The 24,439-nt window shown below is 40.2% G+C and overlaps 2 protein-coding genes and 1 long non-coding RNA gene across 7 annotated transcripts in view; 1 reads left to right on the top strand and 2 right to left on the bottom strand.

The window, feature by feature from the left end:
* The first annotated feature begins 207 nt into the window (after positions 1–207).
* wdfy3 (WD repeat and FYVE domain containing 3) overlaps positions 208–24,439 on the top strand; it is a 115,612-nt gene continuing 91,380 nt past the window's right edge. For all 4 annotated transcript variants that reach the window (XM_026187495.2, XM_026187492.2, XM_026187493.2 and 1 more), the window contains exons 1-4: positions 208–528; positions 18,347–18,557; positions 20,935–21,058; positions 22,844–22,953. In XM_026187495.2, coding sequence (XP_026043280.1) covers positions 500–528; positions 18,347–18,557; positions 20,935–21,058; positions 22,844–22,953 — 474 coding nt within the window. In that variant the 5' untranslated portion in view covers positions 208–499. The remainder of the gene's footprint in view (positions 529–18,346; positions 18,558–20,934; positions 21,059–22,843; positions 22,954–24,439) is intronic.
* LOC113033559 (uncharacterized) lies at positions 11,192–12,801 on the bottom strand. Of its 2 annotated transcripts, none has more exons than XM_026187496.2 (3): positions 12,632–12,801; positions 11,856–12,332; positions 11,192–11,742 (listed from the first exon to the last, which is right to left on the bottom strand). In XM_026187496.2, exons 1-3 carry the CDS (start codon positions 12,659–12,661, stop codon positions 11,221–11,223), a joined length of 1,029 nt encoding a protein of 342 aa, XP_026043281.2. In that variant the 5' UTR covers positions 12,662–12,801; the 3' UTR covers positions 11,192–11,220. The 2 variants fall into 2 exon arrangements, with proteins under 2 accessions (XP_026043281.2, XP_026043283.2); XM_026187498.2 differs by having other exon boundaries at positions 11,856–12,215.
* Positions 18,265–18,971, bottom strand: LOC145419409 (uncharacterized). Its single transcript, XR_013900794.1, has 2 exons — positions 18,918–18,971; positions 18,265–18,543 (listed from the first exon to the last, which is right to left on the bottom strand). It is a non-coding gene; the product is annotated as an uncharacterized LOC145419409 (long non-coding RNA).

Below are 24,439 nucleotides of genomic sequence, written 5' to 3'. Positions count from 1 at the left end.
TAATGTGAGCTGTCGGAGCTTTGATGTACAGGATGGCGACTGAAATGGCCAGAAAATGAATTTTTAATGATGCTCACTGCTGTGAGTTCTGCCTCCCACTCCTCCTCCCCGTTTCTTGTGGTAATGGTATGTTCCTGTCGTCGTTGAGGCCAAAGCCCGCCCTCCTTTCCTCCCCTCCTCTTTCTCCAAAGCCCTGTACACCCCACCCGGTGTCAGGGGGGGATCAGCTGTGCCAGTCCCGGCAGACCACACACACACACACATACATACACACACACACACAGTGCTGACTGGCGAACAAAGCCACTGGTACTGCCAATAAAGGCGAGCCATGCCTCCGCGCTTCTCCTCTCCTCTCCTTACGCTGCTGTGAGGGGAAGGCATGACACCATTGCCATCGCCTCTCTGTTTCAGGAAGACACTGTTGTTGGGAGGAAGAGCGGCTGGTCTTTGGCTTATGGTGGAATATTCTTGTCTCTTCTTCTGTTGATGAGTTGAGATGCTGGCGGAGCGCAGAGAGAATAGCAGGTAGGGAAAATCAGAGCTGGGTGCTGAGCTCGTTTCCGCAGCGACCAGGGGTTTGTTTACTGTTCACTGGTAAAAGCCTGACCTTGGTGGATATAGTATGTTTATTGATGTTATTGATCTAAAATAACTGCCTCTCCGTGTCAGTGGCCGTTTCACGACGTTTGACGATTAAGCTTCGATTACAGAGATTGTCACCATCGAGCAGTTACAGCATCTCCTACTGTTGCATCTTTATTGTAAGAATATATCCCGATGTGGTTAAAGCAATCATCGGCCAAACCCAAACGAAGCAAATGTGTGACTTAGCAAAAGATATGTGTAACATGCCTGAGGATGTCATTAGATAGATGTTCTTCTCAAGAGTGTTAATAATTTTAAAGTTTAAAGAAAAATATCACAAATGCCCAACGCTATAAAAAGAGGGTAGCCTTCAATAATTGTTACACTTTAAATTAATAAAATGACATGGATGACACTTTGCTGTAGGTTGTAGGTAGGTTAAGTTAAACCATTTTTCTCAGGAAATATAATCACAATAATTCTGGACACTATTGGGATCTTGCATAACACGATTATTTGTAGACTTGGGGGCAAATAGATTTATGCAATGTGGGAAAAAAAACAAACATGGACTTTAAATTGTAATTAAGCTGAAGGGAAGAACAAAAGAAATACAAACCAAGTTAAATATGCCACAGACTGTTGGAGAGTGTATTTGGATTATTGTATAGCAGCATAAGTAGTGTTGGTTGCTAATTGACAAAATCAAATATAGCTTGATAATTATCCTGGTTATATTGTTTTAATAATAATCGGAAACCAAAACTGTTTATAAGTCAGGAAGAATGATATTAGACATCAAAGTTAGACATCAGGAAGCAGAAATGAAGGTTGGCCATTTTAAAAAATCTAATTCAATGTCAGACCAGCAAACAGTGATTTGTGTGTTTACCTGTTATACTCAGCAGTCATATGAAGGATACCTTATAACCTCTGATTAAACAAACACACAGGGATAACATATGTTATTAAATAATTAAGGTAGTGCAGCTACTTTATAGCTTGATAGCTCAAAATGTTGTTGGTTTTGAGCTAACAATCTCAAATGTGTAAATATGCAAGACTTAAAGCTAATTCCTTCTTTATACGTTTTATATTTGCACTGTTATTCTATTAGTACTCGGACTCTATGGCCCTACATGATGAGAATCTCTGCAGGTCTCTGTGTACAACTCTCAACTCAAGCTCAACACAACCAAAATGAAGGCGGCGCATAAAGTTGACATAAGAGTGCACAGATCCAACCATGATTTTCTATTGCTCCTCGCTATGAGTTGATAGGATAATTATTTATGCGATAGAATTCTCAAGAATATAGACCACCAACAAAATGTAAAGCATATGAAAAAATCCCCTGAGAGTTAATGAGTATATTCTTTCTTCACCCAGCACTAGTCTGCACACTGCATATTTTTGGCTTGTTTTTAAGATTATGTGTAGTTTGAATATATTTACATGAGATGTTTAAAGCTATTTAAAACTCACATTTTATAGTCTATTCTTTCTCTTACTAAACATAACTGAGTAGGAATGGCTTACGCGAAATCAAAGCTGAAAAATTATGATATGAAAAATGTACTTGTGCTGTTTGAAGATTAAGTCGCAAAGATGCCTTAAGGTTTACTCTGGGGCTATCGTTGATTGTCATTGTAATTTTAAATGGAGACTAGAATGCCTTGCTGTTCATGGTGCAAGTATATGCAAATATATTGTATCACAATGTTACCATACATCTATATGTTTTACCATTGATATTTAAAATTTAATTGACTACAAAAGTCACCCTCCTGTACCTAATGTTGTGTAATTATATAATTGACAGGCAGCAATTTGTGTGAGGCCTGCTAGTTGTCATGGATACCATTCAGCGATCCAGCTAACACACTACTGAAATGTGGTGGCACTCTTCGAGCACATGAAAAGTGTGGCGCTCACATTTTTGAGAAATAAATCGGTATTTTTTTGTCAAGGATACACGACAGCCGCTGTGCTTTGAAATCGACCGGCAGACGAGGCACAAGTAGAACTGTAAGACTAATTATGTGATATTAGTCTGTGATGACAACTGTCCAGGCGTGGTTTAGTGCAGGACTAAATAGATGCCCATTTTAGATGCAGTTAACTGTGGTCTTGACCAGACATGTTCAGCATGAGATCATTTCCTGCTCCTCTGTCTCGTGTTACAAGTCAGGCAACATTGACTTGGTGACAAAAACATGTTGCACTAGTTAGAAACTGCTTTGTTTTATGGTCATGTTTTCACACACGACAGCGGCGTGTACGAGAACAGAGTCCGATCCGACATTACCCAGTCTTTAACCTTCCAGCATCCCAGTGTAAAGCCTGTGTGATGCTGGATAGCACTGACGTGTGAAGAGCTCCCTCATTTAAGCCACACAACATATTTCCAGTACTTAAGCATACCTGAAGTAAATTTGCTCTAGAAAATATCTCACCCTGATTTTCCCAGAATTGTCCAAGTTGATGTCTGAAAATGACTCGAGTTGCTAAAAACTGATTTGTAATAGTGCTGATTAAAATATGTGAAGGTGTCAGAAAATGTTTGCTCGCCTCTAGTGGATTTATTTCCCATAAATAGCTACGTTTCTGTGTGTCACCGTGGCTGGCAGAGGAGACAGTTAATCACCCTCAGTCCAAATTTACCAGCATTTGGCAGGGAGGTGGTGTGAACTCACTACCCTGCCTACATAGCCTTTTACTTTCTCCAAATTTGCATTTCCTTTTACAAGTTTGTGTTTTATCTAACTCCTGTCAAACCATTTTTTCTCCGTCAGCCAGGAGACATTTCTGAGATTACATCACCTTCTCCAGAGGAACAACCACACAAGCCTTTGAAGAGTTGGGCTTTTCCAGGGCATTGGCTGCCTTCATCTCCCAGGAGTTGTTGCTAACTCTGGGAGACGTTCATTGAAGCTGGCATCCGCTTAAAGAGAATGCTTTGAAAAATACTGGAGGGCCAAGCTCAGTTCCCCTCCACAGAAGAGTTGACATTCCATTGATGCCATTGACTCATTGTCTTTGCTTCAGCAGAGACGAGATGCGGTTTGATGCTTTTTTTCCCTAGTTTAAACAGTCCTATCTGTGTCTTTAGAATAAAATGATCAGAGATGCATCCATTTTTTCCCTTTCTAGTACTCCAAAAAAAGCACTTTTGAGCTGGTAATTCCTGATGGTCCTTTGGTTCTCTAATCCCCTTTAATAGTGCGACCTTTATCCTCCATTTTCTGTCACCTCTCCCCAAGGCTAATTAAGTATGCAGGGTTTGTGTGATTGCATAGGTCAGCTGCTGACTTTCAGTTGCATGCTAGGGCAGAGAGATGAGTAACAGGTTGCCATGATCTTAACATATCTTTATGTTGGAGTATGAAAAGGGAATCTGTGCAACAGTCAGAGCTGGTAAACGAACGTCAGTGTTGGAGAAAACAGCAGCATCATGTAGAAAACTGTGCAAGGAATCTAAATTGCCTGATCTAAGAGTTCAGTCACTCTGAACCAGCCACCTACAGGAGGCTGCAGGCAGTTCTTCCCTCATAACACACTGTGGATCAGCAGATAAGACCGATTCATTTTCGTACAAAGATAAGAGGTTTGAAAGGTGGTGGCTGTTTTAGAAGCCTAAATTACAAATGGATTTAGAGACAAAAAGGAAAAAAACACACTTCCTTAACAAAGTTGATTTCGAAGTCATCAAAAACTGAACCAAAGTAAGAGAAAACTATGGATTGTGTATAAAAAGTGCCACAGTGGCATTCAAGTATTGATGACATGGCTTTCCTCTTGATCTGACATTTTTGCAACTCTGTTATCCACACACTGGAGTAAATTAGAAGAGGGGCCGATTTAATACTCTCCTTTGGTTCATTGTAAACATGCTTGGCCATGTACGCATGATTCATTTTGTTACATGCTGAGAAGTTGTGCATAACCCCATATGCTGTTTGGAGCATTGGAACCTTTGTTTTCATAGAAGAGTCACCTTTCCTCAGAGCTTCTGGAGGTTGACCCAAACAAAAAGTTACCTTAAAGAGGTGTAACTAATTTGTAGTAAAACTACACAAAGACACCCATTTGTGCACCTAAATCTGTTTTCAGTGTGTTATAGGTTTAGTGCAGTGCAGAAAGGGAGGTTCTGACAGAGCTCTACGTGATGGTGGTTTCATGACGCTCACTGCTTACCAAGTAGGTGGAGTGAGATGTAATCCTACATTTGTCTGCTGATTACTGCCTTGCCTTTTGTTGATTTTCCAGCTCAGCCTTATGCTGAGTTATATGACATGTGTTTGCCCCAGTTTGTGGTCCCGGCCCTGCTGCTCTCCGACTCTACCATTCTCACAGCCCTCGTGTCTGCTTCAGTGACTCTCTGTTTCACTGGGCCCTGAACAGCAGTGCTAACAGTCAGCATTGTTCTGAAATAAATGCTGCCTTTGATCAAGGATACGTTACAGTACAAAAATAGATGAGCTATTTCATCCTGTATACGACTCAGATGATAACTTTCTTAACATTTTGAATTTAGTTTTGTGTCAGATGTTTATTTTAACATAGTTCTGACAAAAGTAATTATTTGAACAGTATCAAATATATTTTTATATCTTTTTAAGGAAAAGAAACCAGTCAAGTTATTTGAACAATGACATCCTCATGACACTAGCTCATAAGGAAGTATCTTGGATCATCTAAACTAGGGAAATCTTTTGGGAAGCGAACCAATTTTCATTTTCACTTTGCTTGTGATAACTTAGTACATCTGGATAGATAAATAAATGATCTATCAATGGGCTTAGGGCTGTGCGATATGACCAAAATCTCATATCCCGATATAAGACATCTATCGTCCCGATAACGATATAAATCACAAAAATTTTACATTTTCTGTAAATTCTGTGAATCTCGGGCAGCTCGACTTGCGTGAAGTGTTTCCAGCTGCGCGTCATGTAGCTGGAGTCGAGTGTTTTAACAGATGCATGAAACTATACCTTTTTAGACATAAGTTGTAACGGCCGCCGTTTTCTTTGTGAGTATTTATTACACGGCGTGCTGCGGGGAAAAGCCTGTTCTAACGTTTGAGTCTAAGGTTTATTTTTTAGCACCTGGCAGCTCTTTTTTACTTCTCATCCGTAAGTACTCTGCATACTCTTTTACGTGATTAAGTTTATTTTGAAAAGTCTCAACAGGATCTTGAGCTTTATTATGAAAGGTTTATGTGGAAGATAAACAAGCGGACACGCGATGGTTTTACCGTCGTTGTTGCTAACGACAACGCATAAAAACAGGCGCTTGTCTGTCCGTAATGTGGTTATATTAAATATAAGAGAAAGAGAGAACTTTAAGAAATTAATATAGCCACTACAGTGACCATCAAAATGATGAACAAATATTGCCGTAAAGAGTTTATTTTGCGACACCACGAAACAGACGATAGCGTAAAATGAAACGTTAGACGTTTTTATATTGTTATCCGATATATATCGTTATATCGAACAGCCCTAAATGGGCTTTTTGCCCGTAAATATATTCTTTATTTATTTTTCACAGCAGAGCTTCGACAAAGAGGGCAGCAGATTTTAAGACCAATAAGTGAAAGAACCAACTGACATTCAGCACAAGCATCACGACATAATTACACGAGCAACTTCAAAAGCAGCCACATTGACTTCTATACAATACAATCTGCAAACGTTTTTTAAAACTAATAAATGAGTCAATTTTTAAAAACCGTTTCATCCACTGATCTAAACGGTGACCGGGACTCGGTGAGCGACTATGAAGTGCCTGAAAGAGACTTTCTCTGGTTTTTGAGTCGCTGCTGCTTAAATCTCTCAGCTTTAAACAACAACTGATGAAGCTGGCCTACTGGACTCGATATTTTTAAACTCAACGCAGACCAACCCACTTCTGCTTTTGGATTCTCGATTTCTAACATCCAGCAAGATTTTTTTTCTTGCCTGTCAGCTTTTCAACAGACTTGCCTGTGGCTCAGCCGGAGTTTCCATTTTAGCCAGCAGCTGAAGACGGGCTTTACTGCTGATGCTGCCGAAGCTACACGTTGATCACTTTATAACCCCACTGCTGGCGTGTTTCTCTTGGCCAAGTGTATTGTGTGGATATGTGACTTTTTTCTCAAAGCCTTCACTTTTATATGTGCTTGGCTGCTTTAGACTTCCAAAGGCCTGCCCATCCATTCAGTGGAGTTAGTTTTATTTATGATGAGGACTTGCTTGTGGGTTGTCTATGGAGTGGTGTAAATGAGAAGCAATGACCAGCATTATGTGTGTCATCACAGAAAGGGGAAGGATGTCAGCAGTAGAAAGGAAGGAACTGGATAGGCTGCAGTGCAGAGTTTATGCCACTTATCTGGGTTATGGCTTAAACTCATAATAAAAGTAATCAACTTTAACCTCAGTAAACATAATCTTTGGAAGATGAACCATGGCTGCTGTAATTTACTTTGGTTTCCTGCCAAAGATTTCAAAAGATATTCAGCTGTTAGTGTTAAATAGTGCATTGCAGTTTTCAGTAACCTGAACACAAAATAGTTTTGCTTTTCCATCCCAGACTACAACAGGAAATGGCTTAATTTTCCCTCTCGAAGAAACTTGACCTAGAAAGAAAATCTTCTAGGTCAACTTAAACCATATCTGATTATGACAGTTCACTCTGATAACAACTTTATGGTGTCATTCGTTAATCATGACTCAGTACTGGCACATATCAGAGCGACAAAACCCCCCCAAAAATAAAGAAATCAGATTATTCACTGACACAGAACCAGTTGAATCCCACTGCCCTGTGTGTCTGGTCTGTATTGGAGAATTTTTCTATTTTTACCAGCCACTATACCACAGGAGGCATTGCTTTATCTGTGTGTGTGTTTGTGTTTCATCGAGGTTAAATGATGTCCTGGAGAAACTCACTGCAGCACGAACTACTGCAAAGGTGGATTCGAGTACTTTCGCAGGTGTTCAGATTTAGTAAACATCAGAGCGCAGCTGTCATTACAGTACAAAATTGAGTCTGAAGATTTGGTTGGCCTGTGTCACGACTACTAAATGCTCACTGAATAATGTAGGGCTGCTCGACACAAAAGTCCACATCACTGTTAATTTGTCAATATTGTAATCCCAGCGAGGGATGTTCTTTAACCGTTATCTCATACAGGCAGAGCCAGTGGTTAGTGAGAGCTGAATTGTGGAGTATATTGCAGCCAACACAGGGTGTATTGCAAATGTCAAATCGTGAGCATTTCAGGTCTTGTCTTCTTTGATCTCCATCATGTGCAAACATTTTACCTGTGTGAGGTTATTTTCTCTGGACATTTTCAGAGGATAGAGGCCCAAAGCACTGATGTGAGAACTAATTGTGTGACTCAAAGCTGGACTGCAGGATTGGTTGTAATTTCTTTTGATTTCTTGCTGCTTCTTCTTTCTTTTTTTTCAGACCATTCAGGTTGAGTGACATTAAAGGTGGTAACGTGTATTTATTTTTTTTACCGCTGGTTCTTAATGTTTAATCAGATGACTCCTGATGTCGTGAATGGTTACATTTCCTGTGTACACACTCTGTGCAGGGGCAGGGGTATTGCTCAAAATCTTTAGTGTGCAAATGTTTGTGTTTGAAGTGGAAGATAAAATATAGCTTAAAGAATTGCGTTAAGTCGTTCCCGTAGTGGGTGATGAGGTTATTTGTGCTCAGTCTGTGTGCCCAGATTGCCATCAGCAGTGAAACTGAGCTGTTCATGTTGGACAACAAACACAGGAAGCAGACGAGACGTCACATCTATGCAAATGGGGAAAAAAAAGTATATGCTAAAATACTAGCTAGTGCATTATAACAAATCTGTGCTAATCCAGTCGATCTTAATCTTTATTTTGATCTACCAAAGAGCCAAAAAGGCTCTTTACTGTAGTTACTGCCAATCATTAGTAATGCAACTTGAATGAAATGAAATGAAAGTAAATATTGTCATGAGTGCATCAGCAAACTCTGAACAAACAAATGATATTTAGTGACATTTGTCTCAGTGTCAGCAAACCATCAACAGTGGCTTTACAGTGCTGCACCTGTGATGTCAGCCTCACCACCGCGCTGTTTTGAAACCAAATACGATGAGAAAACGATTGTGAAAAAGCACGCTCATCGCCAAACAATTTGTTGATTACAAGTTGTTAACCAATGAAAATACCCTGGATAATCCTTTTTTATGTGACTTACAGTGACCAAAATTTACAAAATGAACCTAATGTTTTATTCATGAAGACATCAGTGACCAGGAACGTTTTTACTGAGGGCCGTCTTCCCATAATTCCTTTTGCAACCGCAGATATTCGCCCTTAGCTGCCGTTAAAAAGAATGCAGACTTACGACACTTGGACGCTGGCTTCACTTTTCAGACTTGTCTATGGGCTATGGGCATCCTGTGTTAGTTACCAAATACTTTTGAGGTATATTTTTGATGTTGAGTTGTTGTGACATGCAGTTATATTTCTGGGAAGGTGCAAGACTAGCTCAGACAGGTGTCCTTACTAAGGGGAACCCGCATTTCACAACAGATTCCTTTGATTCAGAATATATCAGAATGTAACTCACGGTTGGTGAAATAGATGCTTGACGTCTGAAAGGTTAAAGGGTTCCCCTGGTTTTTGGATTTCAGGCCCTGAGGTTAAGGGGTTCAGTCCTTTTGAGACTGTGCGAGCTATAACTGTATGTACTTGCTCACGGACAGTGTCAGGCACTCGAGATAAAAGTGTACCAAATGGAGGATGTTAAATGGAATTGGTGTTTAAGTGTGAGTTCACGCAGAGGGCAGCCCTGCTGTGTGGGTAAAATGAGTTACTAAAGCCTTCAGTCTTGAGTAATTTGGTTAGTGCCGCAGATGCCATGTTTCTGTAAATCAGAATAACACTGGCAAGCTTCTTTGTAGCTCTCTGCTTCTGCCATTATGTTGCTCTTCATGTTCTTGCTGTCTTTTGTGACAGTCGTTAAAGCAGAGGGATTCTGGGAAAGGAGATGTGTTGTTTAGATGCAAGAAGAAAGCACTTAATAGAAGACAGACCTCTGGGGACACATAAGCTTACTTAGCCCTTATAGTCAACATTTTACTGTGGTATAGTGCATATAATTATAAGGTGGCTAGTAGGGCTGGACGATTTTGCATAAAATGAGAATCACGATTTTTTTTGGCTTAGAATTGAGGTCACGATTCTCTCACTTTCTTTTCCAGTATAAATATTTATTGCACTTATTAACTGCACATCAACTTCGTAACAGTTGAGACTGAACATAAAAACAATAAATAAACATAAAAACAACAAATGTCTCACGTTTTGTTGTTGCTGCAAAATGTTGTACTGCTTGAAATTCCGTCTCCACCGTTGCTCGACGCTGCGTGTATAGAGCAGGTAGTGCAACAATAGAAAAATAGTTGCGGGACGGCACTGTGTAGCGTTTGTCTAGGGTGTTGATCATTTTCCTAAATCCCTCGTTTTGCACAGTGTTGATGGGAGCCATATCTTTGGTCAGGTGATAAGTGATAGCCTCCGTAATTTCTTTGAGTTCGACGTGTATAGGGAAGCGCTGTATAAGGTTCCCGTTATTGATGTTTGGGTGGTTGACCGGGACGGATTTTCTCCTGTCACTTTCTCGTCATCCCTGACGTGCACTCCGTTGTTTTTTCCCTGCTAATTTTAGCATCACAGGGCACAGCTTCTATATCACGTGGTATAAGGCTCCGCCCTTGTCATTTGTTGAGCAGGAAGAGTGAGCGCTTGTTTTCATGCAGAGTACGTCCCGGATCAAAATGCGGTACAATCGTCGTCGTCTTTTTTTTTTTTTTTGTTTTAAATCGTTGTCACATAAGTATGAATCGAGATCGCGATTTTCTAACAATTAATCGTGCAGCCCTACGTTGCATCCATGTTTGTGTGTTGGACCCAAAATGTGTTTGATACACTTATTAGCCAAGCAAGACAGCTTCAGCTGATAACTTAGCATCTTGGTCAAATACAGTCCAATACTAGCTACTAAAACACAGAAGGCAACTGTTCACGTGGGTTATGTCTATCTTTTATATACAGTCTTTTGTTGTTATTATTAAATAATTTGATAATTTTGTCTTGTTCTCACATGTAGATCATTAAAAGGAAAGAAGATCAAATATGGAATAAAAGTTGAAGCTTAATATGCCTTCATTTTTATACATTCTAGTAGGAGGCCTTTTCATTACTAGTTTTCACCAATTCAAAGGCCTTGATAGTGCCATATGTCAGGTTTAGATATTTAGCATCCGAAAGCCACATTAATAAAGAAAATACTTTTTTTTTTCTTGCTGGATCTCACCAGTTACACACTAGTTTGTTGCCAATATCCAGTTTAAGTGTGGTCATTAACTGCAACATGTTTCTTATCTTGGGGCTCTTTAAAATAAAGTCTGTCACTGTCAACTTAACCTTTATAAACTGTTAAACCTTTTTGACAGGAGGCTCTTGATCACTTAAATGAGACTTATACTTTTTTAATAAATCTCTTCTGGACAAAAGTGTAATATTGTGTTATAGGTAAAAAACAATGATCCAAACAAAGACTGTAAGTTTAATGAAATTTCACATGTTTATTTTAAAATGAACAAAAAAGCAGATCAAACATTTCATCAGAGTTTATGGGCTGCACAGGTTTGGAAAACAAGGGTAAATAGTAGGAGGGAGCACGAGAGACCGAGTAAGGTTGGGAGGAGGATTGGGGGAAGGTGTGGAGACTGAGGGTTTTGCGTAAAGAATAAGAGCTGGGTGAAGAGTAGGAAAGAGCACGAGAGGGTGGGTAAGGTAGGGAGGAGGTAGAGGGGTTGAGTTGGGGTAAAGGGCAAGAGTCGGAGGGAGTGAGAGGGATGGGAACCAGACAGAGGTTTGGGTTTAGATCTTCAGTTGCTGTTTTCTCCTCCATCTTCTCGTCACTTTTTCTCTCAAGGTTTTCTTCGATGTCCTCTTTTGTTTCCTGCTTTTCCTCCTTTTCCTCCTGCTTTTTCTTGTCCTTTCTTGGTTTGTCCGTTCCCTTCTCTTCTCCCTCGTGGTTTTCCAGCTTTTCCTCTTGGGAATTTGTTTCCAGGGTTTCTTCCTGGTGGTCAGCATCGGGTGCAAGCTCCTGTGTAGACAGAGTAAAATGTATTTTACTGAACTGTGACTCAGTCTGACAGAAGTTGTTAGGACCAAAACATGACATTATGGTAAAGTGAAATGATAGCGGAGACAGCTTACCTGAAGGACGTTCTTCCATTCGTCCAGATTTTCCTGTAAGTTCTCCATCAGAAGCTTGTTCTTAATTTGGAGCTCCTCCACTTTTTCCTTCTCCTCTTTCAGGCTCTTCTCGGTTGATTGCCACTTGCTGCTCCAGTGTTGTTCCCTGGTGTTTATCTCCATGTCTTTTATGGTCGATTCATGGAGGAGTTCTACCCAGGCTTTGGTTCGAGCTCTTATTTTCTTCACACATCTTTGAAGCGCCTCATCCTTGAGTTTGAGCTCTTCTTGGAGGCTACTCACTTCCATTTTGTGAGCATCTTCAAGGACGGCAATCTTCTCCTTCAAAGATGCATTTTCCTCCTTTGCAGTCTTCAACTCCTGAGTGGCAAAATGGAGTGCATCTTTTAATTCTTGCACCGTTTCACTTTCAGCAATCTTGTTAGCTTCCTGCTGCTGTTTCATATCAGCAGCGCTAGTCTGCACTGGCCAAGATGCCTGAATGATAAAAACATACACGTAGTCCATAGTTAGAAAAATCTATCACACAGTGTGATGTGTGTCATTAGAAAAGTTTAAGGTGACACAAGAAAAAGCAAAAACTGAGTCCTACAGATGTTCTAAAAACACAAATGTTCACAGAGTTTTGTTAAAAGTGCTTACAAATGTTTAAGTATTAAAAATTTAAGTTAAACTCCAAAGTGTACTCTGCTTCCTGAAGATTATGAAAGCTTTAGACACATTTTGAGCAAAAAATTGAAAAAAAGCTTTTGCTTGCTCACACGAGAAAAGCTTACCAGATTTTCTGAGACAAATGTTGGGTCCATTTGGGCTCAGGAAACACTGAAGAGTCGCTGTTACACTTGTTTAGCTGTCGATATTTTTCCAAAGCGTTCGTCGAGTCACAGCAAATAGCGAGAGATGCTTGTAGGTTCAGGTTGGTGTTTAGAAATGAAATATCCAGGTAAACACTGCAAACACTGTTTGGAGAATCCTGTTCAAAAATCATCAGGCGATGGTGACAGCACTACCCAGGTGTTACCATGGAGCCCATGTTGTTTTGGTTTCTGTGTTCTTGTTGTTACTGACTGAACTTGAAGCTATTTAGCTATTTACTGTGATTAAAAATTCAAACTAGTTTCAATCAGAAAGGGTCCTTTGGGTGTAGCAACCTTTTCACTTAATCCTCAGGGGACCCGTGAGGCTTTCTGTCCTATACCTTTCATTACTTTCACCTCCAGCCTCACCTGAACTGTTTTGAGCCGTAAAATGTGCGGTGCAAAGATCTCCAATCCATGTTTTAATGGTGAACGGTCATTAAAGAACAGGGTGTAGGGGCTAATTGGTTTAGAGAGAGCAAAACAAGAGCAGGCACATTCAAATTGAGACTGTGGTAAATTTTCAGTGTTTAAAAGCGGAGCATCAAGTAAAATAGAGCTGTGTGAATATCTCATACTGGATAACCAAGAGAAATAGAGACAAACTTTTTACAAACAAATCTGGTTTTCAGATTCTGGGTTTCTCGGTTTGCTGCCAGAATTTATATGAATGAAGAAATTTCTTCTCCATGTTAGCCGTCTACTCCTGACTGTGATGGTACCTCTTGGTGCATTTTAATGCAGTTAATTAACATATACGGCTTACTGTGCAGCCAATTGTAGAAACAGAGCATCCAAGAAGTCTGTTATGCTCAGGTCTGGTTTTTTGCGTTAGATTAGGGATCAAGGTGTTATCAGTAAAAGGTCACTGATGTTGCATAGAAACTATTATCTATTAATCTGGAGATGAGCTGTGATTTTGGGGGTAGATATATGTCCAGAAGTCAGCGTTTTTCCTTTGTCACCAATAAATAGATGTATGGACTGACTGATAGTCACGTGGAACACCTGATGTAGAAATTATGACCCTCGTCATACATGATTTGTATGTATGACGAGGAAACAAGAAGGGAACAGATTGTTTTCTGAAAGAAAGGAAATGAACAGAGCTGTGAGCGAGGAGGAACATCCTCCGTCACATTATTCCAAATCAGCTGTTTTGGCATGCAGTCAAGCCTACTGTCTGCTTTATAAATACCCTAATATCCCTGTAGTACCAGCATTTGTGATATCACAACAATGGAATCAAATTTATATACAGAGAAGCTTGCCAAAAGTGAATTAGCCAGCTCCTGGGGGCTTTTACCTTGAGTCTCGCTGGTTTGAATTCAGATTTCTTTAGAATTGAAAATAAGTGGTTGAGATGGCGAATAAAGCGATAAACTCAATAATATTCCTGACTTTAAAAGTTTAGTTTGGGAAGAAGGGGGTCAGTTGTCTTTACCTTGTCTCTCACTGTTTGAATCAAACAAAATTTGAATTGTAAACTGAGCGAGCAGAGTCACACAAATATTTGGTTATAACCAGAACTATTTTTATGCATATGTCTCAAAAATGGCAAGAAAAACACAACACGGTGAACTAATAATAATGATAACAATAATAAAACCGAATTTGAGGGTAGTGATGATACAAACTAAAGCATCTTTTCCACAAAGTTCCCCTCAAGTCAATTTCTCTGTCTTTCTCTGGCCTTGGACCAACAATTCAAATAAATTTGGCTCATTCATGCTGTGATCAGTGCCAAGATGTAATCCATCTAATGATGAGGCTTTGATGGTGCAAGACATAAGAAACCCACACAGTGACGTCTGCAGCACCGGTAGGTGGGTTGTAACTGAAGGGCAGGGGATATTTCCTGAGTGTCTGAGAGTAATTCGGTGTGAGGAGTCTGCTGGGAAAAGGACGGACTACATGCTCAACTGCCATGTCTCTTCCTTGTTGATGGGTCTTTCTGCAAGAGCTGTGACTTAAGTGCCAGAGCTTTTTTTTTTGTCATTCATAGAGTGTGTGTGTTCAAATAAATGTTTTTAAGCTACAACTGATGTGACACTCAACCCTAACATGACTCCAGTGGTCAGAACAGGTGTGCTGTTGTTGTCAATATAACAGATGTGTTATAGAATCAATTGAAAGTGAGCCTTGTGTATAATGACAGAAACAAAGGAGGGAAGTAAAAGGTCCAGATTTTATTTCTCCCATATCCTACTTGCATTTTCCTGTTATTTCTGCCCATTTGATGAAGGTAACTTTTCATTATGGTAGGCTAAGCTTGTTGAAAATATAACTTTATATCAATTTTTCTTTTGGAAGAGGAAAACAACCCCTTTTCTTTTATGCAGAAAAAAGAAAAAACTCTCTCTTCTTGCAGTCGTCTAAGCTGTTGATTCTGTTTTTATCGCCAGATATTTATCTGTCGTACATAGGCTTTGCAGCCCTGTGATATCTCCTAGCAACCATTTCAAATAGTCTGGAGAGAAGCTGACATGTGGAACAAATTGCTAAATATATATCAACTACGTTCAAGGGAAGAGTGATGCGAAACGATGATCAGTCACAGATGCTAATCTGTTGTTTTAATTCTTGCAGTTCAAAGTGAATGACTGAATCAGTGACCTGAATTTGGGCCGTACAGCCTCTGCTTTCAGTGCAGTAACAGCTTGTATACAGAGATCTGTCAAATCTGCCAATCAGAAGAGATCTTTCCTATATTAGCTGCGTGTATATAGATATATAAACATAGATATAGATGGATGGATGGCTAGACCGGCAAATAGTATGTCCAAGCAGAGAAGCCCAGATTTCTTCTCCCAGGCTACCTCTTCCTGCTCATTGCCATTCCCAAGCCAGCCATCTCTCCGGCAGATCCTTAATCTGCCCCGGGGCCTCCTACCAAGAGGACATGCCTGAAACACCTCGCCTAGGAAGTATCCAGGAGGCATCCTAGTCAGATGCCCGAACCACTTCAACTGGCTTTGATGTGGAGGAGCAGGAGCTTTACTCTCCCTCTCGAAAGACTGAGCTCCTCTTCCTATCTCTAAGGAAGTGCACAGCCACCCTTTGAAGGAAACTCATTTCCGCCACTTCTATCTGCAGCCTCATTCTTTCTGTTACTACTGAACTGCCATAGCTGCTACACCAATTTATTTCCTGTTTGTTTGACTCCCTAAATTCATCATCTTGGTGTTTTAAGTCAAATATCACGAGCTGCAATGTCATAAAGCTTACCCTTGTCTATTTACACAATATAGATTTATTTAAGCTGTTAGATTTGACTGTATGTTTGTTAGCAGTCTAGCAATATCATTTTTACACTTTGTGTGACGTTTGATGCCAATAAATGAGCTGATTTAATTTTGGGGAAACTAAAGGTCAAGCTCCCACCAAAATCAGTGAAACTTTATATTACCCACAATTAGGGCTGGGCCATATTATACCGTTCACGGTAATACCGGTATAATGTTAGGCAACGATAGGAAAATGAAATATCGCGATAGAATATGAGTAAAACGCGCATGCGCAGTGCCTTTGTTTTCATACGCACATGGCTGATTGTTGAGTGAAACAGATGAACCAGAATTGGTTTGTAAAAATGGTGCAACTTCAGTGATGTGGAACTGGTTTGGTGTTTGTCCGTCAGATACACGACAAAGCACCTTTTTTTGCAGAACATGCAAGCGGCCGTCGGACTAAGATGCCCTTAAATCTGGGAGTAATCTGGGTCCTAAACTCCGTAAACTTCAGGTCAAACGAACACTGCAGCATCACTAAGAGTTAAAAACTGTCTAAATTCTTTCATCTTTAATAAAACGATCAGCATTGCTGCTTTACCAGGTGTAACTATGAAGTTTAACTTCCAGGCATCCATGAAAACAGAATTTATTACATTTAACGGAGTTAGAAGCTAGCAGGAAGCTAGCGGAAGTTAGCTCGCTAGTTTCGCTAGTTACCTAAGCATGATATAGCATGTTCTGACTGAGAGATTTCTGAAAAAAATCAAACGTACAGCTCTGTTATCACTTCCAACATAAATGAAGACAGAAAACTAAACAGCAGTGACGTTTGTAGGGTTACTGAAGTTGGGCTAGCTGGTATATAATGATGTGCTACGTGATCGCTAGCGACACAGCTATGTTAGCATAACATAAACAGTGAAGCTGGAGGACGAACACTAACACTTTTCCACTTATAAAAGTTAACGTTAAGGTTCCTCATGGTTAGAGACAAATACAGTCGCATGGCAGGATGCTGTAAACGGACCAAACTTCAGTCAGGAGAACAACTGAGACAATCCATCCACAATACGAGGTTAGTCATTAATATACTGCAACAACATGGGAATAGAGCCGCTGCCAGAGAATTCAACATTAATGAATCAATGGTACAGAATTGGAGGAAGCAAGAAGAATGAGTTTAATAAAGTTTGATTTATCTGACTGCTTTGTTTCGCTTAATGTGCCTTATAATCCCGTGCACCTTATGGTCCGAAAAATACGTACTGCACACTGCAGTTTAATGTTGCAAAGCACCTCTTTTTAACTTCAGTGGATATTATACATGGTTATGCTCAGGATATGTCAGCCCATTTCTACTGGAAATGCCTTTTGGTTAAACTTTCAGCAAGGAATTTGCATTTGCACTGTTACATTTTTATAAAGCTTTAATGTACATAAAAACCAGCTTCTTGTTTAAGTGAAAATAAATGGAAGGTTGTCTTTTTGCGCTAGTAATGTTGTGGAGTTGTATTTTGTCTCGCATCAATTATATCGTCAGTTATATTGTTATCGCAAATTTTCAAATATATATCGTGATAAATATTTTTGGCCATATCGCCCTGCTCTACCCACAATTCTTTCATGGATCGTCTTCAAACTTCACAACAATACACTAGATCGTGGGGTACATGGATACATAGGTTGGCTAAGCATTTGACATTGACCTTCATTGTTAATGTCCAAGGTCAAAGTTAACCTTGAAATTTTTTTTCGAGAAACCGCATCGAGTAATTTATCATATGAAACCAATCCCACCAGATTTCTTTGTTTTTGCAGCCAGAGGAAACCCAGCTGGCTCTTAGAAGCTGGCTCTCTGTGGCTGTAACATTTCAAATCTGTGTGTTTTCTGCATCTCTCTGTGTTACTGTGAACCAGGATCCGAACACAAAAATGTAATTAAGTAGATCCTGAATGATCGTGGGTACAAACACACAGAGCATTATTGCACCTACTGCTTCTATACCTGCACGGTGCTCATGCTAAACCTTCTTTGTAGACAGAAAATGTCAATAAATGTGCCTAAAGATAACTTGTAACACTTGATAACTGTTACAATTCTAGTACTCTGTTACACTTATGAAGAAAGGTATTTGTACTTATATTCACATCGTCTACAATTGTCAGAATTATGAATTAATAAAGATACTTTGATTTAAAAAAGAAACAAAACAAGAAGCTAATCTGTGTGAAATGTGAAATATCATCTATATCTATATTTGGCTGTTTTTGATACTCGAGACCACTTACAGAGTTGAACTGATACCAAATAGCAGGGACTTTCAGTTACATAGACTAACAAGATCTTTATGTATTGAGTTACTGTGAGATGTTTATTAGATCTTCTCTCTCCCATCTGCAGGGCTGCCTTTGCCCTGACAAAGCCGCTCAAGATGAACATGGTGAAAAGGATCATGGGGCGGCCGAGGCAGGAGGAGTGCAGCCCCCAGGACAACGCGCTGGGCCTCATGCACCTGCGACGCCTCTTCTCCGAGCTGTGCCACCCTCCTCGCCACATGACCCAGAAGGAGCAGGAGGAGAAGCTCTACATGATGCTTCCTGTATTTAACAGGGTAAGTCACACCATGGGTGGAGGGAGAACTGGAGGTGCTCCAAACAGGCGGATTAACAGATATTTGTACATATGGCAGCTCTGATGTGGCAGGTTACAGTTTGCTTCATTTGGTTCCTGTGCTGTCTGTAGCTATCTTTCAAATCATGTGTTTCTCGTCTGTGCAGTATTAAAAAAAAAAGGAAAACAAGAAGAGAGCTCTGTTGTGCTGGGTTACAAACGCGCTAGAGCTGCTTCCCTGAGGTCATGGGTGCAATAGATACTATAGATGCATTGACATTTGAAAACGAGATCTCACCAGGGAACTTCTGCAGATTCAAATCCAGTGGTTAAAAGCATATTTTCATATTTTCATACGTACCTGTCTGGATAGCTCTCAGATTCTGTTCCACCAGACTGCAGATAAATGGAATGGAAATGAGCTTGTTTACTTCTGTGGGCTTGTTGACTTTAGGGCTAAAGGTTAGCTGAACAAAGCACAACGAAGTGGACTTTTCAGTCCAACCTTTGTGTCATATATTCTTTACTGTCTCCACAGTGTACACAGGCATGAGGTTTTCAAATTATGATTTTATTTATTAAAGCAAAAAGGTTAACCAAATCTACCTGGCCTTGTATGAAAAGGTTGTTGTGCAAACGTTTGGCAGTGAGAACTGCAGTTTTGTGTTTGCAGTAACTGGCAATGGGTCTTTCACACAGCTATTGATGAATTTAGACCCACTCATCTATGAAGAATTACTTTAATCAACCACATTAGAGGGTTTTCAAGTATGAATGGCCTGTTTAAGTTCATGCCGAAACATCGCAGGCAGATTTAAATCTGGACTTTGACTAAGCCACTCCAAAACGTTAATTTTATTTTTTAGTTTTTACCCATTCAGAGGTGGACTTGCTGGTGTGTTTCTGATTATTTTCCTGCTGCATAAGCTAAGTGCAGTTAGCCAGAATTCTCATTCTTGTAGAGAGTGGCATGCATGGATGCATCAATTACAGCAAGTTGTCCAGGTCCTGAGCAGCTCCAGACCATCATAGTAGCACCACCACCATGTTTGCCTGTAGTGTCAGTGTTTGGAATGCAGTTAGTGTTACACTAGATGTAGCAGGAGTAGGAGGAGCTGAACGTTTCAGGTGCAGATCAAAGCAAATAGTACCCAAAACACACCTGGTTGTCAGGTGTTAAGGAGCAAGTGCTGAAAAGTACTGAACTCACTGAACTACACATTGTCTCATCGTTAGGTTGGTGTTTATAATATTTCAGAATCATTTGTGATTAAATTAAACAACCTTCAAAGCTTTTTTAAATTATATATCTGCTAACTAACTAATGTTAAGTTTTATTGATTTAAGCACTAATAGGAAAATCAGACCAGTTGAATGGTGGGGGTGTATTGGAACTATTTTGATGCAGGGGGAGAAAAGTCCAGTACAGACTTGTATTTTTTATCTTTTAATTTTTATCTGTAGACTAAATAGATTCAGGTTTATCCAACATTTTTAATTTCTGAAATCTCAGTTGTGCAGTTTCTGGGCCAGGTGGAACAGCTCACTGTTGTTATGGTCATTCAGCCTCTCCAGAGAGTCTCTCCCTCCCACTTTACAATGGCCTTAAGCTATGTTAACAAAATATGTTATGAATTAATAATTAATAATACATTTTCATAAAGCATTTTTGCACCTCCTTTTGGAAAAACTCTAAAATTGAATCCAGATCTGTGGAAACCAGTCAAGTCGGTGGGTAATCATGGAAGTGAGCTACACATATTAACAAGTTAACAAAATGAAGTTGTTGAAATCCCTATAGCTGTTTTTTTTTTTATCCAAAAGAACAGAAGTAAAGCCTGCAGGCCAGTAATTCGCCTTTTTGTTTGGCAGCCGCAGCTGTAGGCTGCCTTTGTTAAGTGTGCTCATCAAGCTGGAGTGCACTGCCAAGGGTCTCTTGACTTGTCTGCTAATTACCCACCACTGGCTGGGATTCACACCTGTGGCCATACTCATGTCAGAATCTGGATGTAAAGTGGTCCCTGTGCGGCGGGACGGCAGCCTCCCGCCCTGCTCTCAAGTCAGATTTGCTGGATAAGTAAACAGATGACAAGTCTTTGCTGGATGAAGAGAAGTTTGTCTTTGTTGACCTGCTGCCCCAAAGGCTTAGCCTCCAATGTTCTCTGTCACCATAAAGTAGTGCATTCAAGCAAAAACTGTCACAGATATCAGCAGGAATGAGGATTCCTGTAACTGCACACACCTGACTATAAGCTAGGTTACATATAAGTATCGAGTGAACAGATGTCTAGTTTTTGAGTCTTTTTTTGGTTCCTCTCTTCTTGTTTTTTAAATTATTATTTTTCCATTAATCAAATGCTTTTTTTTGTCCACTTCAGGTGTTTGGGAACGCACCTCCCAGCAGCATGATGGAGAAATTCTCCGACCTGCTGCAGTTCACCACCCAGGTGTCCCGACTCATGGTGACTGAGATCAGACGAAGAGCCTCCAATAAATCCACAGGTGAGCTTGCAGATGCACACAGACTCATATTTGTAAGTGCAAAAATGCACTGTGGAGTAGGCCTACTTGTAGAGTTCTTTGGCACCAGCCAATAATTTCTCATAACCGGTTTGTGTCTTCTGTTTTCCTTTTGGCTGTGCAGATGAACACAGTGGTGTTGAAAGAGATTTTTGTTCTTTATTTAGATACAAAGACAGTTCTTATGCAGAGTTTCAACTATAGAACTAATTGTAAGGCACAGATGGAGCATCTGAGCTTTGTTAGGTACACATAGTAGATGACAAGATAGAAATAAAGACTCTAGGGAGTTTATTTTTTCACTTTCCCCCATAAAGACAACATATGACGGCCTCCCCAGTACTCTTAATGATGAGTTTGGACACCTAAGTATATATAAATATGTCGTCTGATGACTATTAGAATATTTTCTGGGTTTTTCCAAGCTGGGTAATCCAAACACAGGCATTTTTTTTTTTTTTTTACAAGCAGGCTGAAATATGACAGAAAGTGCTGCAAACGTTACTCCTGTTAGGCTTTCAAGAGTTAGTACCACATATGGCAAGGACCCTAATATACTGTAATCTGTATATTATTAGTGGACATAAGTACACGCCCATGCCTGATTATGATTGGTCACTGATTTTAGTCAATGATTTAAAAAAAATAAAATAATTGATGCTCAATATAACTGTCTACTCCATCCTGGAAACCCGATTTATTCTATGGATGTGCGTAAGAGCTTCGTCTTATTCTACCCTATCACAATAAGATTATTTTATTAATTGTTCCCCTAAAGATAAATACATATTTCATTGTTTTATTAAGAATGTTTAAAGCTGATTTCATGATTAATGGAGAAAAAATGTTAGTGTTACCCTAATCAGATAAGGCCTTTCCCAGAATTTTGCACTTTATTTTTTTGACTTTGGCTCTCAGTAGATACGTTTTCCTCAAAGGATCAATGCAATCCTACTTCAATCTGAAAGGTTAGCCTTCACTGCGGGCGAGCCAGCAGCATCTCATCAAAGCGTTGACAGCCGTGGCAGCTTTGACTGTGGCTTCCTCAAAAAAGACGCACACAAACACACACACACACACCAGCTTTCTATTTCTTATTTCTTCCGCTTTATCTCGTCCTTCCATCTCTTCCTCATCCCTGTCTAATCATGTGACATGCTGTTATCAAACGTTGAACGGTTCTGATTTTGCAACACAACGGTCTAAGAAGCACTCCTACAGTTGGTCACCAGGCCTCTTTAGAATGAGTCAGTACATGATTCATGCTCTCAACTGACGTTGCAGTACTCATTATCAAAACAACAGATGTGGATTTGCTCTGAACAATGAGCAACTAGACTTTGGCTCAGCTGGTGGGTTGGATTAAGGAAACCTTTTCAAAAGCATTTTTATTTCTGCTCACAAAAGTGACTAAAAATGTGTGATTTGTTTTTTTATTATGGTTCGGTTCTAATGGATACTTGTTCCTAAACCTAACCTAGTGTGGCTATATTTTTAGGACAAAGAGTGCTGTGATAAAATTGGTAAAGACATGAGCTAACTGAAAAGCTAGCGCGTGGGACCGAAATACAATATTGATGTATTATTTTCAAGATCACAGATAACCAAAACCGAGAAGCCCAACCACACGTTCCCTTTTGTCACATCCACTGTAATGATTAATTTGTTACATATTTGATCATTATTCAAACAGCCCATCTGCCCCACAGTGAGCTGTCACTTTCCACCCAGTTAACCACACGTTTGTGTGTGTGATTGTTTTTCCAGAGGCAGCCAGTCGAGCCATAGTCCAGTTCCTGGAGGTGAATCAGAGTGAGGAGGCGAGCCGCGGCTGGATGCTTCTAACCACCATCAACCTGTTAGCTTCCTCCGGACAGGTTGGTAGAAAGGACACTGTACAATACTGTGTGAAAGTCTTGAACCACCTCTCATTTCTTCAGCCCTTGGAAGCAAAAAAATAAACTTTTTTGTAATTTCTCAAAATGTTCTTGAGCAATACTCCTCCAGGCTCTCTGGAGGTGTTTTTAAAGTTTTCCTTTGGACATTGACTGCTTTTTCAGTCATTTTCACTCCAGTCCTTTTGCCTGACCATTTTCAGATCTATGACCCATTCAAGCATTAAAACACCTCCTAACTCACGGGATGAACCAGTGTTGTGTTTGCACATAATCTCAAAATTAGCACAGCACCAATGTTAAATCTGTCTTTAGGCAGTTTCACAAGCATGAAATTGTATTTTTGCACCAACAATATGATTCACAAAGTGCTTTTAGCTGACACTTTGGCATATTTTGGAATGCTCTGCAGTGTGTCCTGGAGGACAAAGGAAGATGTCAGGCCTAAAAATATATTATTTAAGAAATAAGAAAAAAAATCCAGCAAACGGCCCTTCTGTTGACACATCTACTGTTCACTGAAGCCTCATCAAAAATGGTCTCTGGTAAGCTGGCTGTCAAGAAGCCATTCATTAAAGGGAGAAAAGGCTGGTGTATGTCAAATTCTGCAAGAACTGGACTGAAAGTCAGCGACAGGTCTGACGAAGTGATGATTTGCAGCAGGTAGAGCAGGGCGATATGACCAAAAATATTTATCACGATATACATTTGAAAATTTGCGCTAACGATATAACTGACGATATAATTGACACTAGACAAAATACTTTACAACTCCACAACTTTATTAGTGCAAAAAAAAAAATCTATGTATTTTTACTTGAACAAGCAGCTTTTATCGCGGATCGCGGATACAAGCGGCAGAAATGAGCTTCCTCTGAAGGGTGGCTGGCCTCTCCCTTAGAGATAGGGTGAGAAGTTCGGCCATCCGGGAGAGGCTCAGAGTAGAGCAGCTGCTGCTCCACATCGAAAGGAGCCAGCTGAGGTGGTCCGGGCATCTGACAAGGATGCCCCCTGGGCGCCTCCTGGGTGAGGTGTTCCAGGCATGTCCCACCGGGAGGAGGCCCCGGGGCAGACCCAGGACACGCTGGAGAGATTATATCTCTCGGCTGGCCTGGGAACGCCTTGGTATTCCCCCGGACAAGCTGGAGGAGGTGGCTGGGGAGAGGGAGGTCTGGGCCTCTTTGCTTAGGCTGCTGCCCCCGCGACCCGACCCCGGACAAAGCGGATGACGATGGATGGATGGATGGAAGCAGCTTTTTTAAGTGCATTACAGTTATATAAAAAATTAACAGTGCAAATGCAAATTCCTCGCTGACAGTTTAACCAAAAGGCATTTCCAGTGGAAACTGGCCGACATATCCTCAGCATAACCATGTATAATATCCACAAAACTTAAAAAGAGGTTATACACACACAATACCGTAATATTATGTTGAAGCACAGTACGTATCACTCCGCGAGGCTCCTG

This window comes from Astatotilapia calliptera, chromosome 12, assembly GCF_964374335.1.
Source record: "Astatotilapia calliptera chromosome 12, fAstCal68.1, whole genome shotgun sequence".
NCBI classification, from domain to species: domain Eukaryota; kingdom Metazoa; phylum Chordata; class Actinopteri; order Cichliformes; family Cichlidae; genus Astatotilapia; species Astatotilapia calliptera.
This window is presented reverse-complemented; position numbering and strand designations above follow the sequence as displayed.